This window comes from Myiozetetes cayanensis, unplaced genomic scaffold, assembly GCF_022539395.1.
Source record: "Myiozetetes cayanensis isolate MyiCay16 unplaced genomic scaffold, myiCay2020 scf2-11, whole genome shotgun sequence".
Lineage (NCBI taxonomy): Eukaryota > Metazoa > Chordata > Aves > Passeriformes > Tyrannidae > Myiozetetes > Myiozetetes cayanensis.
The window spans coordinates 96,449,326-96,468,868 of record NW_026087411.1 but is presented as its reverse complement, the minus strand read 5'-3'; the positions used below and the strand labels follow the sequence as shown (position 1 = coordinate 96,468,868).

Below are 19,543 nucleotides of genomic sequence, written 5' to 3'. Positions count from 1 at the left end.
GGATGACAGATTTACAGCTGCCAAGATGCTCTAATGTGAGTGGCATTTCCGCAACAAAAACTCACTTGTGCCAACACTTGCACTTTGTAGGTCAAAAATGCCTGGGGGTTTCCTGGACCAGGAAACAAATTTAATTTTCAGATTAAGACATGCATATATCCTGATACTGATTACAAATGCAGAGGAGGCGATACATGTAGCAGCTGCTTGCTAAATTGACATTGAGGTGATGAACTTTTTACCTGCTTTCTCTATAAACTCTCTTCTACTTCAGACTGGTATCCTCTACTGTAAAACAGCTGATATGTATGTATATGAGATTCTGAGCAACTTAGTGAGTTGAAATAGCAGACTAAGCCAAGCCCTGCACCAGTATTTAGAAATGTATCCAATTTAGAAGTATATCTAAATGGTAAGAGTCTTCTAGGAGTCTCTGGCTACCCTAGAAACTCAGTAATCATACTGGTGACATGTCAGTAAGTCTCCCTATCTCCAGACACAAACTGAGCTCACAGGCTCCCACTGGGCCAACCTTCAGCTCACTAGGATGCTGAAGGATGTTTTAAAGAACACAAAAAGCACTTCTATATTTCCATTAGCTAACTTCTTTTTAAAGTTATAAAGAGCCATATCTTGCTTTGCAGAAGGAGATATAGTGATTTATGAAAAACATGGTCAAAGATAATGACTCCTCTGAGCATATTTTGATTCTTGATTTCCAGCACTTGTAGCACACTTCCAGGCTCTGATTTTCCACATGAAGTGTTTTATGTCAAAAAAAAGAAAAGAAAAAAAAGTGTCCAAAAGTAATTCACTGATTCGTGGCTAAACCCAAGTCTTCACAGTGAGATTCAGAATCACAGAAGGAGGCAGGTTGGAAGGAACCAGAGTGGTTCAACTGGTCTGCCCTCCCTGCTCAGTCAGGGTCATCTTTAAGCACATGGCACAGGATTGCATCCAGACGGTTCTTGAATATTTCCTGTGAGGGAGAGTCCACAGACTCTGTGGGCAATCTGTTCCATGAATTTCTGTAGTTAAATTTTAGACAGGAATGGCCTCTGCATTGTTCTTGCATTAAAAGGCATTCGGGCAATCCTGCAGAAGTGCCACAGCTTATTTCCGGGGTGGAACTGGGGTTGTTGACACGCATCATTTAGAAGAAATGACATGCCAATGCTCACTTGGGATAGTCAAACTGTGGAGAGGGTTGGAGAAAAGGTATCAATCCTCTTAGGGCCTGACATCACATAAGGCTGACAATGTTAGAAATCTCAAAGGCAGTCTAGTTTTTTGTTCTCATGCAAGATTCGGTTTGAGAAAGTGTTTAGATCACGTGAGCTGTGGCTGCAACCATTTTTCTCTTAAGGGGCATTTTAGTGGTCCTCTTACATCTCCTTGTCTATGTACCCACTCACCCCAAACCTCCAAAACAATGTAATTCATGGCAAATGATTGTCCTGGTTCAGCAGTCAAAGTTGCAGCTCTCAAAGGGGACAGTCCAAGGGTTGTGTACATCATTCTTTCAGAACAGGGCAGATAGGAACTTGGCTTGTTGGACTTGCTTCTTCCCATAAAGGTTTCTCTTTCCCTGATCCTTTTTTCCCCTCATCTTTTCTCTTTGTTTTCTATTATCCTTTTCCCTCCTTTCTCTTTCCCTTCTCCACTCCCCTCACTTCCCCTCGTTTTGCCTTTCTTTTCTCATCTCCCGAAGTGCAAGCTGCCGTCCCTCTCAGGGGGTGCCTTCCCTGGGGCGGAGGCGAGGACAGGGAGTAGCATCCCGGCGGCGGCAGCGGTACCCCGGGGCTCCGGCCGCGGGGCGTGCGCGGGGCGGTGCGGAGCCCCCTCGGCGGGGCGGCCCCAGCCCGGGGCGGGCCCAGCGCCGTCCCCTCCTCCCGCCCGCCGGGGGCCGGGATCGCCCCGCCGCCGACCAGAGCGGCAGCCGCGGCCGGGGAGCGGAGCGGGCGCGACGCGGACCTGCCGGAGCCCCTCTCCTCCTCCTCCTCCTCCTCCTCGCCCTCCTGCCCGCAGCATGGCCCGGCGCGAAGCGGCGGCCGCCCCCGGCTTCTGCCTCCTGCTGCTGGTGCTGGTGCTCAGCAGCGGGCGGCTCTTCCCCCCCGCGGCCGCGCAGCCCCCGCCGCCGCCGCAGCGCGGGAGCGTGTGGTGCCCCAGCCGCTGCCTCTGCTTCCGCACCACGGTGCGCTGCATGCATCTGATGCTGGAGAGCGTCCCCGCCGTGTCCCCACAAACCACCATCCTGTGAGTACCCGGCGGGGGCTGCCGCGGCGGCCGCGGGCAGGGATGGGGGCGGAGGAGGAGGAGGAGGAGGAGGAGGAGGGATGGATACCTGGGATGAGAGGCACTGGGGTGGGTGGCGGCGAAACCTCAGCTCTTTGTCTGCGGTCGGGGGAGGGGGCCGGACCCGTGGCTGTGGCTCTGCCCGAGGGGCCCGGGCGCCCTCACGCTGCTCCAGGGCTCCTCGGTACCGGGGTGGCTCGGCGGGGCCGGGCCGGGCCGGGCTGGGCTGGGCTGGGCTGGACTCCTGCCCGGGGTCCGGTCGGGTCTGACCGATGCCCCCGGTTTTGCGGGGGCTGCTGGAGGTGGATGTTTTCTGATTTACCCTGCAGGCGTTGTGTCCCAGCTTGTTCTTCCCTAGAAGGATTTTGCTGCTTCCTTAGTATCCTGCTTAAGACCATATTCAGTCGGCAGGGGGATCGACATGGGTATAGGTGGCACTTTCTGCTCAGTTCTGAGACACGCTGGGGGTGTTTGAGCAAACTGGGATCCAGACGTGGGCTTACTGAAAACTAACTCGGTTCACATTCCTGCAGAGACTTTTGAACGTTATTTAATGTTCAGTTTTTTAATTCAGGCACAAATGTGTCAGTTGAAGTGCCCGGCTGTTCCTCTATAGTCTCTGGTCACTGTTTTGGATGGGATTGTATTGGTAATAAAATCCAGTATTGACAACGATTGACATTTAGTTCACATTGATTTTACTGAAATAGTTACCTTTCCAGCCATATTTCCCTATAATAAAGGCAAAGTTACAAATGAACATCACATTCTGTTTTGTTTCGTGGCTTACTAAGAGGAACATATTTGTTCCACTGACCTGCTTATATGTTACTTGGGCTCAGAAAGCTCTTGGCACCAGCCCTGCCCTTTCTTTACACACACGCAGCCATGGAAGCTGAGCAGAGCTTGGCCCTGGGAATTTTCTGCAGGGCCTCCTGTAATAAATTAACTTGTGACTTTGTCAGATATTTTCAAAAGAGATCTATAAAGCCTTGCTGTGTTTCAGCTTCCAACTATTATTTAATGTGAAGAGTGCAGTCATTTAACATTAGCCGAGTCCCTCTTTGGCAAGAAGCGCAGCCTTTTGGCAGAATGGGATTAGTCCTGCAGTACTTGTAAACCTTTTAGGGAACAGTACAGGAAGTGGGTGGTTAATGTTTCTTACATTTGAAACAAAGTACATTTACAGAACACCTTTTGCCTAGAGATTACAGGAAACCGTGTAAAGCTAGTTTTGTGAATCATCTTGAATGTAAAATAAATCAAATAAAATCAGTGTAGAGTCAAGTCTTAATGGCTTTGTTTCATGTTAAAGGTAGAATCATCTGCAACATCAGAAACTATTAGATTAAACCTCGCCAGGGTGGAACTCTCCTTATGGTGGGTATTTATAATCTTGCAGTAACTCAGAGAAGAATGTGTGAACAATGCAAGCATTATACTCATCTAACCCCACTAACATATCAAATTGTCTAGTATCCCAAATCTGAATTATCATTTTGTTATAATGCAAGCTGCAATGCTGCAGAAGTAATGCAAAAGACGTTAAAAACATGTTTTCAGCTTGACAAAGAATGGTCATTCTCAAAATACGCCTGTGGATTACTGGGATTCTTCAAAACCTAATAGTGGCCTTACTTGTAAATAGTAATATCCCTTTCTTGACAACTGACTAGGGAACCATTATAAATAAAATAGGCAGTATTATGTCTGTAAATACTCAATTACTACTTCTGATGCTGTGAATGGGAAGGAGATGGATCAGAAGATAGGCAATATGAGTGCCTGGGACAAAGAACAATGGTACAATTTATTTAATAATCAGTAGTTTGGTAACAATTATACATAAATAGCTTATCTGTTGCATATGAATTGCCTACTTTTAGCTGTAGGATGTACTTTCAGAATGATTATCACGTGTCTGAAGTACTCATTGAATTACGAGAGAGTTTACCACTCCTTTTTTTTACTTATGTGCTATGTTGAACTGCAGTTCTGCACAGCAGTGTTACGCTTCACAGAGGTAGCCCATCACCCACAGAGGGCTTTCTACATTCAAGCATAGGGGTTTTTTTTAAGCATTAAAGTAGAAACTGTTTCATTTTTCATCTCTGAGTTGACTCTCACAGTTTGTCTTTTATTGGAGCATGTATATTAAACGTATTTTCTTTAGTAGTGGTGTTGATAGTTAAATAATTAAAAATAATAAACTAATTTCAATTAAATGCCTTCCCCTTTAAAGCACAAACTTAGGAAATCCTGCAAAGTGTGTTGCTGATGCGTTAAGTCCATTTTTACTGGCATTGATAAATTCCACACTCTCTTCTGTTTTATTTCTTCGTTGCAACACAGATTGACTGTGCAAAGTAATTTTGTAAAAAAAAATCACCATAAGTTTTTCCCCATTTATAAGTATTTTGCTGAGCAGTGATTCTGAAAAATATCCCATTCTGGAAGCCGACTTGACTTTGCTCTACTTCACATATAATTTGTTACATGGATTAAAACAGCATGGGGCCCAGACCAATGGTACAGCCAAATGTTTTTCCCCACATATAAAAAATGTCTACTCCTAATCTCGGGCTCTCTTTTGAAAACTGTTCATAACGTTACTAGTTGCTGACCTTGCCAGTGCTACTTCTGGCTGTACATTTTCTCACTCTCTCCTGCTTCCCCCGCTTTTTGGCACTTCCCCCACTTTCTGGCACTTCCCCCTTCCCGGCTAGAGGCTGGGATCCATGGTTTAGATTGCTTCCTCAGGGTGGATTCTGCCAGCTTTGAAAGAGTGCATGGAGCCTTGCACGAGCATGTGGTTTCACCCAAGATGAGATTGTTACCTGGATGCATTGTAGGACTAGGACCAACATCCCAGTCAGAAGATCCCATGCTGAATAAGCATAAGAGTATAAGAATAGAGACCCACCTCCAAAGTGGTTTGAAACACCACTTCATGCCATAAGTACGATTGTGGAAATTTCCTTTCATCTCAGACTAAAGATAGAGTGCTTATGTATTTGTAGAAATTGCTGAAATGTGTTTATATTAGACCACTTAAACAGTTGAGGAATGTGAAATTCTGGGTAGGGTACTATTGCTGTCCCTTCTTCCCATAACTGTATTGTATCTTACATATTCTTTCAGTTGTGTTCTACAGCAGTTTCTAGTATATGTTGTTGGTAATTCTTACAGTAGTCCTTTGAATATTGATGCAATATGCTACTATTTGTATCTTGCCTAAACACGATCCAAATCCGAACCCGTCTACAGGAGTAGTTACACATACTGAGACCAATACTGAAATTTGTTCGCAGTTTTTCTTGGCAGCACCTCATTGCTCTCTTATTTTTTACTAGCTGTACAAGCTGAACTGTATTCACTGCATTTTGGGTCTAACAGACTGAACAAGAAAAGAAACTAATGATCTGCTATTAGCAGAAAAGGTAAAAATGGACAAAAATAGTTGTCACAAAAGAAAGTGGACTTGATTTGCACTAAGAATGGCATGCAAATTATCGAGGAAAAAAATTTGTTTTAAAATAAGTCACTCAGTATTGTATCTATGGGTAATTATTACTTTGACTGTCCTGCACGTCTGTTATGAACAAAACACCTTTTCAATATATAATTTTAAGCAGACTGTCTGTAGGTTTCTATCCATAAGAGTCTACAGCCATATTTGGGTTGTGAACTTCCCTTTTAATGAGTAGCAACATAGCCAGTACAGTTCATAATGCCTGGAGTGGATTCAGCTCACTAAAAAAGGGACACCTTCATTTGAGATAGTAATTTCTAGCCTCAGGCTACCTTCTCAAAAAGAACTCAGGTCCCCATTGGACCTGTTGCCATACCTGCTTGCTCTCAACAGATGTCTCAGATAGCCTGAGACACTGGTTGCACAACTGAATTAACTGGTTTGTGCAGCTTATCGATTTACTTCTGCCTTCTCCAGCATGAGCATGTTAACTAGTGTTCTGTTGACAATAAAAGGAGTTTAAACATGCATATGTAGATGTGAATATTTATTTGTCTAAACAAAAGCTTCAAGTATTTTTCAGAACAGAATGTTTTTCTAGAATTTTCAAGAGAAAGAAACTACTTGCGAAAAATTAACTTTTGAAGTATGTAATTTGCTCAAAGGAGAGTATTTTTCCTCTAGTAAGCCCCATGCTCTGAGTCCCAGCAAATCAAGTGGATACTGCGAAAGATAGCAATCCTCCCCAGCAAAGCAGCTGTGTAGAGTGTGTAGGATGTGAACTCTAAATGCTAAAGTCATTCCCAGGCAGTCTGATTGTACTGCTGGTAGAATGAGCCAGGACCAAGGCATGAGTGTGTTAAGGAGACATTTGCAGAGCTTGCAGATTTTGCTTGGTCGTTAGCAGGGGACAGAAGGGCACAGCACTGATAGTGTTTGACATTTACTGGGAGACATCAGGCAAAGCTGCTGAGGGCTGCAGCAGAAGGCCCAAATGAGTCTTCTCTTCAAGTCACTGGATCCTCTAGTGGGAAAATATTTTTGTCATTTCAGCAGTATGTTAGCCCTCATCAAATCCTTTGTTGGAGAATGGGAAAACATATGGAGAAAAAAATCATACCAGACATTTCTTGCAAGTATCTTACTGTATATTCAACCCACTGTCATCAGAGGAATACATTGTCTTATGTTCCACTTAATAGTATAATTTCTGGTTTTATCTTTTTTTATTAAGTTGTACTTTTGAGTAACTTTACTTTGTTAAGTAAATACTTAACATTTGAGTGTTAAAATGCTCAATATGTGTCTATTGACAGAAAGATATCCATAACTGATAAAACCAAAGATCCATTCAACCCGATATCTGTTCTTTGAGGGTGACTGAAAGGGCATCTTATAAACAAGTAGACAGTATAAAGAAGCATATAGTGGTTTATCCCTATAATAACTTGTAGATAGGGGTTTTCTGAGCTAAGGGTATTTCCATATTATATGTGAATCTTGATGGATCGCTCCTCCACAAATTGTTTAACCTCTTTTTCAACTAATTTAGCTCTTAACTTACACTCATAACTTTCAGTTTAACACTACACAAACCACAAGGTGTAAATTGCTCTCTTCTCTTTTAAAGCCTCAAGGTTGCTAGTTTCACTTCAGCATCTCCCATTTCTTCTATTGGAAGAGACAGTGAATACTTGATCCCTCTCTGTCATCTCAGTGTTGGCCATGATTTTATGATCTTTGATCCTAATCTTCTCCATTAATTTCTTTTTAAAGTTGGAGCCTTCTCAGTGAAAGGTCAGTGTTCTTAATCTATCATCTGGACTGCTGCTTCCCCACTCTGCTGTGTTTTGAGATGAGGGAATTTTTTAACTTTCCCCACTATCTGCATGGACAGATCTGGTATGTGGGCTAACTGGGGATTATAGAGCAGCATTAGAGAGGTCTGTTTTTATTTTCTCTTCCTTTTTAATAATTCCAAATGTGGTGTTTCCTTCTCTTGAACTACCTTTTTTTTTTTGTCCCAGGGACTAATCAAGGGTAGCTTAAGATCTTGTGTGTAAGTAGTAATGATCAGTTCCAGGCCCACCATTTTATTTGTAAAGTTTGGGTTTCTCCATATACATTATTTTGTATTAATACATGCATTAGCTCTGCATTTAATAGCCTTTCATGGACTGTTGAGAGGCCCTTCTGCTGTACTTCCAAGTCAGAATTTATTTAAATAGATGAGTATTGTGAGCAAAACTTTGTTTTTTCTGTCATTCATCATCCTTCCACTTAGGAATAAATTGAACAATGCAGAACTCAGCACAGCTCTCTCTGAAACTCTGCTGTGACCTTCCCCAACTAGGAAAATTCACCATTTACTACAAACATCTCTTTGTATGCTCATCTGTGGAGGGTATTTGCTTTATAGCTGTTTCAAAAGATTGTCTTCTAATTCTGAAAGCCTTAGGAGTTTGGGCTGTCGTCAGCACAAGATTTTTTCGGTTTTTTCTACTGCAATGTTTTAGAAAGCTGTAAAGATTATACAGATCAGTGGTTTGCTTGATACTGTTGTCTACATCTCCAGTTCAAAAGCAGTTTTAAACATTCTTCTATCTTCTTGATTCTGTTAACAGATAGGTTCAGTGCCTCTGTTGTTACTCAGTTTTCCCAAATAATAACATAATAAAAAAATGATGAGTTAAATGAGTTTTCATCATTGCTTTGGGGAATTTAGGGGCATGAGGGACACTGAATAAGAAATTTTTGTTTAGCAGAGACAAACATGGGATTACTCATTGGAAAGAGTAAGAAACGGATGCTTGGACATGAGTAAATATACTCCTCTCCCAATTCCCAAAGGCAGCTGGTGGAAAAATAACAGGGAGATGCCTATCCCTTGCATCATTAGGAGGGTCTAGATCTGAGACATAAGAAGAGGTATGTCTCACCTAAAATTGTGGTAAACACATGTCAAAGGGAAAAATATGACTAAGAAATGTTCCAACCTCCTCCATTTTCTGAGTTATTCTTACTGACTTCTCTCCCAGGTGAGGTAAGTGCTCATGAAGAGATGACAAGGGCATGTCATTAGCCAGCAGAAAACTTGGTCATTTATTTTTTAAATGAATGTTAGGCTGCTCACATATGCTTGTGGATTGGCTTGTAAATAAACTAGGTTTAAAATAAAAGGTTGGAAGTCTAGCAGAAAAGAAAAATAGGAAGTACAGCCAGTAAAGAAGAGAACAGAGCTTGGCATGAAGATAGAAGAAAATTGTGGAAAGAGACCAACATAATATAATAGGAGAAACTGATATTGCTGTTATGACATGAAAAAATAGGAGACAACTATTCAGAAAATAACAAAAGAAAGAAAGAAATTGTGCATTATGTGTAATATTGCATAATATTTTATGTTTTTAAATTAAAAAATGGCCTTTTACAGGAATATTTTACTGTGCATAGTGGGTAAAATGAAAATGATAGGTTAATGTTTTGAGACTCCAATTCTATTCTGAACAATTGAAAAACAAACTAAATTTTTCTCCGTCTTGGTGCAGCTCTCAAAATGGTATTTTTTCAATTATTTCTTTTGGGATTGAGATTTCTGAAACTTTCAGAGTTGTAGTTTGTTTACAGAATTTTTCCTCACTTCATATGTTATTTTTGTGATCAAATATTTTGTATACTTAGACCTCATTTTGCAAATGTGAACTTATGCATAGCTTTGTATACATGACTAATTCCCAGGCTTCTGATTCTTCCTGGACTTGGACACTTGCTGAGTCTCTTTATAGCCAAAGGGTTTACAGCTTTATAGGATAAGAGTTCACTTATAAAAAAGTTTCATTTATAAGGGTGACATTTAAAATCTACATCACACAATCTAAATATTTATGGTTGGTTGTCTTTTTGGAGAAGTTTATGTATAAAAAGAAGTTAGTATTTTAAATACATGCATATGTGTTTGTGTCTATGTACTTATATATACACACATGCTGTACATATTGTATACATATATATATATATACACAATAGAGGGGGGGAAACAACTGACCCAAATTGTCTTTATCATTTGTTCCATTTAGATTTGATGAAAAAAAAACCAAAACAAAACAAAAATAGCTTTAAAGGCTTTATTATTGCATACGTGGGCAGGGTTTCAAGACAATCCATAGAGATGGTGCAATGGGAGCTGACTGAGCTGGAACAGAATGACTCAAATGTTTCCTTTTCCTTTCCTTGCTTATCATGCTGCCAAATTTGATTTCTTTTTAGTATGGCATTATTACTGTTGCTAACGAGAGTCAAGTGATTCTTTTAAACAGAAAATGTATATTGCAATAAACAAAGATTCTCAAACTCTTGAGAAAGACACACGAGGGAGAGACTGATGTGAACTCTCTTCATATCTTTTTGTTTAATCTGTATTTACAAAGATAAGCAAAGATAGGATATTAATGAGTTTGTGCAGTGCCTGGCATGGCTTCTTGAACCATGTGAAAGTTTGTAAAATGAAAAGCGTGAGGTTTTGTGCAAGGTAGTGTTCTCTCTTGCCTTTTTTTCCTGAGTTGTTTTTTCAAGTTTTACTAAGCAAAACAATGAGTAAATGTACTAACTCCCAATTAGTTTTTATGCCTGTGACATTGCTCCCTTTTTTGTTCTGACTTCCAGATTTTTTATTCTCTTTCCAATTGCCACTCCCCGGATCTTTCGGAAACATTTTCTTCCAGCATTCTTTCCCGTTAAATCACTTATTACAACAGACCGTTCATTGCCTGGCTGGCCTAAAAAAGGAAAAAATATTACTTGGTACACAGCGTTAACTTAACTAATGACTGTTTTTGGTAAGCAGGATGATGACTGCTAAGTGTCAGGTTCTTTGCAATATGTTAGCCAGACTGATGGATGTAATAGCATTTTATTAGCCATATTGCTGCTGGTTTCCTTTGCTGGAGAAAAATTTTAAAATAAACGAGTCCATGTATGTTTGATTTATCTCTAGGCAGCGTGAGCATCCTGATTGCTCACAGCAGCATGAAATTCGGTGCAGACTTCTCGAAACAGTTAATTTCAGGGTTTATAGCCTCTCTCCAAGGCCCACCATGCTCTGTGGAAGGTACATATTTCACTTTTACAAGACATTGGCTGGTCATTTTGATATAAAATTTTACTATTTGATATCTCATGGTCATTTCTATTTAATTATTGATTGTCATGATAATCAGATTAAATCAGTCACAAATATTAAAATGTATAAAGTATGTAAATGAATATCTCATAATCTTTTAATGGAAAGAAAGCTTTTTTCCCAATTTTCAAAAATATTTTGAAAAATATGTAGGGCATTGTGTGTTCTCGTGCACAGATCACTCTAGTGAGCCACTCAAAACTCAAAATAAACAGAAATAAATGCCACATTACATTGTCTGCTAAGATAATATAAAAAGCTGGAGCAGCAGCATGATGCTGTGGCATATGTATATAAAAAAGTACCCAGCAATTAATTTGCTGCTGAGAAGCTGCCTCTCAAAGGTGGATGTCTTGTAAGAGACATTTTGTCACTCTTTGGGGTAATAGCTAATTTGGATTCAAGAAAAAAGTTTTGGTTTCATGGTATTTTGATAAACTCTCCAAGAAATTTTAGAGGTGAGAGTATTCAAATTATTTTCTGTAGACATAAACTGAATTAAAAATTCAGATCTTTGACTTAGGTAATATTCTCAGTCTCCAGTAAAAAGGGCCTAGGCATTTGATTTAAAGTACCAGTAAAAGGAGAGACTTCCTTCAGGCAAAAAGAAAAGCAGAGCTGCGACAGGGCTGCAAGAGCAGTGAGAGCAAGCTGATTATGTGAGTAGGTGAGTAGGTGGTTTGCTCTGGCCAGATTCAAGTAATTAACTTTCTGATTTAATTTTATTGCACTGGGAAAAACTTAAGTTAATGCAAAGTATCCATGTAGGGAGTAGAATCAATCAAAATCAAAATGTTTACTAGTTAGACTTTTATGTATAGCTGAAACATGTTTTATTTGTAGATTGAAGGCATAGTTGTCAGGAATGTAAATAATTGCCACCAGACAATTATTAAAGGTCTGTAAATACCTTAGTATAGAAACATCTATACTTTATTTAAACCAATTTTTAAAATAGAGGATATTAATTTTTGGATTTGTCTGAGTGCTCCATCAATAAGCTAAATCATTGAAATTTCTAATTTTTGATACATGTTGAAACATCTTTCTTGATTCAGTAAACAAAAGTTTTGAAAACTTAGCCAGAAAATCCTCTAATCCTCCCACTATCATATGAGAATTTTCTGAAATGTTTTATACTGTGTCAGCTTTGTGTTCTGTCTGGAGTAGATGTTTTCTGTTTGACACCTTCTATTTCACTTGAATATTTTGGATACATCTTGCATGTGAATAATTGAATAAAAGATTTGGAAAGAGAAGAAATATGTGAAAACAGTCTAAGACACAGTATTCATTAGAGATTTCTGAACAGTTTGGCAAAGTAATTAAGTGGCAGAAAGCAAGGTTTATACAAAAAAACTCCCAAACCCCCAGCATTCAGTCTCAGTCGTTATACTGGTTATATCTATACAGAAGATATATATCCATCAACAGGTGCAGGATAGAACTATCTTTTGAAAAAGTCTGTGAGACTACCAAACACCTCAGATAGTACAGGGGAAATTTTCTGTCTTTGATGAACTTGCGATGTGAACAACACTTAAAAAACAGATATAAGAGGTAGGCAAATAATGTGTGTGCAGCCCCCACACTCAGGTATATTATCTAGGCCAGTTTTAGAATTCCATGGCACATGTTTATAATCCCTTATTCATCAAAGAAAGAACTAGTACTAGTCCCACAGTACATACGAGACAGTGATAGCTGTGCAACCCAGATTCTTTAGGTAAGAGTTTTTCATTACCTTTCATCAATTTTTTTTTTCCTGTGGATATCCACAAGGAATTGTTTTGTAATGGTACTACCATACAGCAAGTACCTATCTTGCCTGCCAGACATTGTCTATGACAGAATTTGTATCCTATTTATTTGGGATTTTTTGTTTGTTTTGTTTTGTTTTGTTTTTTTTTCCCTTTTTAAAAAATATGTTTCATTAACTTACTGTTTTTTGCAGGGTGACTTCATTTTGAAAATATCCTTATTTTTGGGAAAGGATATTTCATTTTTCACAAGTCAATCCTTTGGACAGTGTAAACAAAAATTGCTTTTAAAAGAATCTGATGATTAGAGTACAAGTAATTTATTTTTTAACTTTGAACTCTGAATATAATTGGACATGATTGTAGATGCCCATCAAATAAATTGTTTTTAAGATCTGGACCCAAATGTAAGTAATTTCTGATAACATCAGGATTTGAAAAACTTGTTGAAAATTTGTGGGGTTGGTTGGTTGTTTTTCTTGATTGGTCCCTCTTTCATTCAGAAAATCTATTGTTTTTAACTGCATAGTGATAAAGCTTCATTATGTGGGAAATAAAATGTCCCTTCAGCTCAGCCTCATTTTTAGCCATATGGTTTGGACATGGGAAGGAATTGTCCCTCCAGAATCCAGAGCAAGTGTATAATCTCTCAGGAGAGATTTTAGCCATGGCACTGCTGTAGTAGCACAACATCTGATGTCTGAGAAAACTTTACCAATAGAAATTTTTGCACTTAAGAGGCTAAGTGCTGGTGTTGTGGCTTGCACTCTTCAGCCTCCCAAATTCTTCTTCAAGTATTTGTGGAAATCCCAGCCATAAACTGGCATTTTGATGCTTTTGGATCAGAGGGTGTATTTGTACTTCTGACCACTCTTATGGCAATGATAGTTTAGCTGTGAGTCCAGAGGATTTTTTTTTCAGTTGAAGTTAAAATTTGGTGATTCATATTTCTGGGAAAGACTTTTTTCACTGGATTTTAGGGCATATATATGGCATATATGGCAGTTGTCTTAGTCAAGTGGAGTACTGCTAATTTATACACTTCCAAAACATGTAGATATGTGGGTTTGAGTAGCAGAAACATTCTAACAATCTTTTATTCAAAGCTGAAAAGTAATTAGTAGATATATCTACTTATTGAAACTCAGATTTTTTTAAATTTTTTGGCTGCAGATAGTACTCAAAGTTTTTTTTATTATTTGACTATTTGGACTGCATCTTAAAAGAAAATAGCAAGCATAATGTATTTAAGTAGCTGGTCTATTTAATATATGAATGCTTGTTTTGTTTCAATTTTCTTTTTTAATTTACAAAACAGAGATTGTACCTCTTTGCAGTTAAAAACAACTCAGAAACGCCCCGTGAGTGGTACTTGGCTTTTTTTGGCTGCTGGGTGCCAACAGTAGTTGCTCGTTCCTACCCTTGGTCTTCTCAGTAAGTTCTCAGAGTTAGCTGAAAAATAAACAAGAGAAAAACATTTGTTTTCACTCTGAATCCTTTCCCAGATTTTATGGCCTGTGATGTCTGTGGCCACTCGTGTTAGCCCTGGTGACAGAGGGTGGCCTGGCAGGCAGCAGGAGGAGAGGAACTGCCCTCCTGAGGGAACCTGCTGACCTGCCCCTGGGCCAAGCCAGACCTGCCCTCAGACAAGAAATAAGCTGAGTTGTGATACAGCTTGAAGGGGCAGGTTTGGGCACACAGAGAACTGTAAATGCCCCTGCTGAGACCTCCTTGAAGAAGAAGCCCCCTTCTTTTCTTCCTTGCCAGGCATGCAAGTGCCACCAGCCTCTGCTCATGCTTCCCTGGGCCTGCTGCTTCACCCACCCACCAGAGCAAGTGCGCTACTTCAGAAATGTTGGCGATTTTACTTTTCACAAATTAATTTTTAATTAATGTTCCCTCCATTGACTTGTCATGCTAGGTGTTTAATATGTAGATGCTTTAGACTATCTGATATTCCTCAAAGGCAGGTTTGTACTTAATTTAAGATTTTAGAGTTAATTCTAGTATATTCATTCTACTTTGTCAAGAGTAATCAAATGTTTGAACTTTCCCCTTTTTTTTACACACGCACCTGGTTGAAAGCATTGCTCTTTATGTTTGAGCAGTAGGAAAGACCCCTTGAGAGTCCACATTAGCTATGACATGTTACTGGGCAGCACATGAAGCTGCTGTCCACATGGCCCAAATGCTGTGTGTGTTTCCTGGGTCATAGCTAGTTTGTACAGGGTGATGAAAGCAAGGATCTAAGTTGAAACGTGATCAAAATGGAAAAATCAGATTGAAGCATAACTTTAAAAATGGCATTAAAATGTGAAGACTGTACAGAATTCTCTTGTCTTTTATTCAGAAATGAACTTTTTTGCCTTAATAGTATGTAAGTGTGTAAAACCATTTTTCTGTCTACAAGTGTTACATACTTTTTTTTTCTGGTATCTTTAGTATTGTGTCAATACGATGAAATAATTACAGAGATATTAAAAAGTGAGATTTCTAATTGATTGTTGTTGTAATGCTGCCAATATCAGAACTGCTAGCAAGAGGGTGCAAGAGGGTGACTTAAAGCAAAATATATGTGATCTCCTGGAGCCACTGGAATTTAAAATAAGTAACAAACACGAGACTAGTAACACTTATTTTGGAAATTTCAGACTCATCCATAATTTGCAGCAATCCAGTTTTCTAACCTTTTCTTTTTTTAAGCTGGTCAGTCAATTTAATCTAGGTAGAGAAAGAAGAAAAATGTGCAGGGGAAGAATTTGTAGGGATATTCTTTAGTTCAGCTCTACTTTTGCAATGTGAGGTAAAAGGAGATGGGTGTTGATTGATTCAAGTTATGGAACATAATAAAAATATATAAAGCATGTTTATTGTTAATCTTCTATTATTCTCTTGATCCATTCTGTACGGTAACTTGTTTCCTGATGAGTAGTAGCTCCAAAATTGCTTTTTGTTTACAATTTTGATATTTATATGAGGATGGACTTGACTTAAGAAAAGGGAAGGAATAATCACTGTTGCCAGAGATTCCCTTCCCTGAATGTCATTCAGATGGGTGCTTTAAGGTTGAATGTTTTCTGGTAGCCACTTGCATTGCTCTTTACAGGGAGAAAACAACTTGTCCCGAGAGACAGTAACGCCCAGTGGCCTGCCCTGAGGCTGTCTGCACTCCTGAGAAATGAGGAGATAAATATCAGGGGAGTCCTAACATAGCCCTGTCACTCCCTGTTCTACTGAGCTTGCTTTGCCAGGAGCAGGAGGAGTTGGAGGCAGAGTAAGAATCTAGTTAACTTATCTGCTCTTGCAGCCTGTCCTTAACCTCAGGAAGCAGAAAATAAAATACGATTCCAAGGTCTGCAGCTTTTTCAGTGAGGTGACCTGGGATTTTCCTGTGAAGTGGAAGGAAGAACTGTCATTTTGTCTGAAACCAAGAAGCCAATCTACTGCCAAATGATAGACTACTTGAATTTTTGTTCTTACTCTCTATGCAAGCCAATAGTGCTTTCCATATTAACAGTAAAATGTTCTTCGCATTTCTAGTAGAACAACTATCCAGATAAATTCTAACACCATCTCTAAGTCTGTGTTTGAATCTAGTATAACTATCACCATATTGGAAATAACTGAGAATTACATAATTGTTGGAAATACATTCTGACAGAATCTGCCTAGTGTAGGGGGAAGAGTGACATGTAGATTTACAGTGAATAAGGGCTTTTGAGTCAAATTTAGATGTTATATTTACATACAGTAATTCCTTCAATTTTCCATATTCTTTGGCTTGATGTTGATCCTGTATTGCAAAACTTGTTTTTGAATTGAAGGAGACAAAATGGGCATTCTTTAGTAAGGTCACAGAGATGGTAGATACTGTTATTTATTTATTGGTATAATAAATATAATGCAAGCTCACATGCACTGCATCAAAGAGGCTACCTGCCCCAAGGAAAGAAAAGTCCCTAAAACTGTGATTACAGGGAAACCACATTTATATACTAGAATATTAGTTTACTGCCGAGTTTATTACTTCTTTCCTAGCCCTCGCTCTTATCCCTGTTTTCAGCTTTAGGAGCTTATGTTGCTGAGAGCTCATTGCCCTCAGCTCTCCACTAACACCATTTGCCCAGCGTAGTGGGTACCCAGCTGGGTACTCCTATGTGAAAAGTGCTGGTATGTCAGAACTAGAAGGAAGCTTAAGGCACTCTGGTAAAGCACAGGTGATTCTTCTCTATCAGTGTGTATTTTTCATTGTGAATATGTACACTCATTTGCTTGCATTGCCACTGCACCTATTTTCCTGGCAGTAAAAAGAGAAAGAACTAATTGCTATAGAGCAAAATCAGAATAATAACAGAGTTGTGAGTATATTTTTCTGCCCACACATATTTGAAGTTTTATGATGGATTTATTTATTGTTGCATCTTTTAAGAACTGCTACTGCTGCAAAAAAAGTATCACCTTCAGTGTTTTGACTTGTTTTAAGAAAAATGGTTGGTGGTATTCCTGACTTAAAGCTGCTTATTTCTAGTGAGCAGAAACTGAAGACAAACATGTTCAAGCTGGAAGTTTGGAGCAGGGTGAGACTATCCCATTTTTAACAGTGAATATAGTTATCTACTAGAATGACTTGCCAGTCATTGATTAATGGTTTTTTGAATCACAGTTTTATATTTTTCTCAAAGGAATCATCCAGCTCTGATAGCAATAACTGCCTCAAGACAAGAATTTCTCTATTGTTGTGTGATTTGTCTTGTGTGAGAGGTCAGGGATGATAAAGTTTCTTTTTGGCTTTCAGTTCTGTCCTCTGAGAATATTAGTATTTCATGGATATAGAGTTTAGACTTAAGCATCCCTGTGAGACAGAGAAGTGCAGAAACATTATTTATTTTACAGAGTGGTAAATGGGAGGAGAAAAAGACTAATTTTTTACCATAGCATAAAAGCAGAATTTCTGTGGGATTTTTCACAATAGTAATTCTCAGGGCTGTTAACTTCAAACCCAAACAAAACAGTTAGTGCATTTGTGTCAATGGTTCATGGTATGCCACAAACTAGTCAGCTTCCCTTTTTGCTTTTTTAGCCTACTATGGAGGAGAAATTAATTTTTTTATTTAAAAGTGCAGTTGAAAAAATAAATATTAAGAGGGAAACCAAGAAAAGTTTGGACCTCCAACTGTCACTAATCCTCATAAAAATATTTCAGTGTATCATAGCTCTTTACAACACAGACTATGCCAACCATTAGTTCATGCTTTGCTTGATCCAAGACTTTAACCATCATGTATTTGTGTTAGGACAGCACTCAGGCTCAGCTGTTGTGCTCTATTTTATTGGGGATGGCACAAATGCAAGACAAGAAAACAACTCTTTCCCATGGATATTTCTGTGAAAAATAATCAGTAATGAAACATATGGCTGTGCTGTCATCAGCTGTTTAGTTTGGTTTTAGCAATAGATCCCCCTGAGAGGAATAAAGACAGATTTTGCCTTTTCTTGTTATTTCTCAGACTGCAGAATTTCTTTGAATTCTATTCATGCTGTTAAAAGGAGCAGGTTTAGTTGTGTGGTTTCTTTTTTTTGTTTTGTTGTTTGGTGGGGGCTTTTTTAAGATAGCATGAGAATTAGAAATGGTTATAAAACACAATTTCTAATTTCATAATATGGTATTTCTGTATGGATTTTGGAGCATTATGGATTTTAGAGTACTCTGAAGGTGGGTGAGACAAAGAGCCATGATCATACCAGGGTAAAATTTCCATGAATAATTCTTGACAGGTAAAAGACCTAAAACTTTGAACTAGCAAATCCCACTTGAGTCCTATTAATGGCACTGCATTAGGTGGCAGGAAAAGTTGGCAACAAGGGCAGCAGAGGGATCTGCAGACTTAGTAAGACAATACCATATTGCATTTCATAGAGTTCACATTTAAATGTTTTCCTTTCAACTCTAGTTGCAAAATAATTGTTCGTTAAAACAAATCCTTAGTTTTTGGAGAAGGATATATCATAAGCTCTCAATTCACCAAAGCCATACCTGATAAAATACAGTTGTTAAGTCTTGTGAACTCAAAGCCCCTTACAACAAATCTTACGTATCTGTGCAAATCAGGTATTATTTTAATTAGAAAATTGATAGATTTTCCAGACTTTATAATGTCTAAATTTTCTTATCATAACCATTTTCATGATTTTATGATCAAGATGAGTACTACCAAATGTCCTGCGTCCTGCTCTACAGATTTCAATATTTTTACCATCCTACTGTTTACTTTTGTTACTAAAATAACAATATACTAAATATTATGGACTGTGATATCCCCTCACCATGTAAGAGTAATGTTTTAGTTTCCCATCTAAAAATGCAGTGGCTTTATTTTATGTTATGCATGATGATGTACTGATAACAAAAATAATCTCAATGCAAATTAGAACAAATCACATATTGTGTCTAGTAATTAGGCTGTGGAAGAATTAATCCAGAAAATGAATTTCCAAAAAAATAGACAACAATATAATTTTGTTTGTAAAGGAAGCACTAGGGCTAAATCTTAAAACGAGGCAAAAAAAAAAAATCTTGGTTCCTCTGGTATTCTAACATGTTACACTACTAGCAGGGAGGATTACTATAAGTATTGCTATAGCTGCAAGTGGGGTTTGGTTTTATTTTTTAAGTGGTGGCTCTGTCTTTGTTTGTTCAACAAAGTGACACATTTTTTACAGGGCAGTAGTTAAAGCAGCATTAAAGTGCCATTGACATCATCCAGTTACTCCACTGACTTGATTATATAACCTCTTTTGTGCAATTTTCATGCTCTGCTCTGTTTGAATGTTTTTACT

The 19,543-nt window shown here is 38.6% G+C and overlaps 1 protein-coding gene across 1 annotated transcript in view; it reads left to right on the top strand.

The window, feature by feature from the left end:
- Nucleotides 1-1,997: 1,997 nt before the first annotated feature.
- The window catches only part of PXDN (peroxidasin), an 88,706-nt gene continuing 71,160 nt past the window's right edge, over nt 1,998-19,543 (top strand). The window contains exon 1 of the mRNA XM_050316112.1: nt 1,998-2,256. Coding sequence (XP_050172069.1) covers nt 2,030-2,256 — 227 coding nt within the window. The 5' untranslated portion in view covers nt 1,998-2,029. The remainder of the gene's footprint in view (nt 2,257-19,543) is intronic.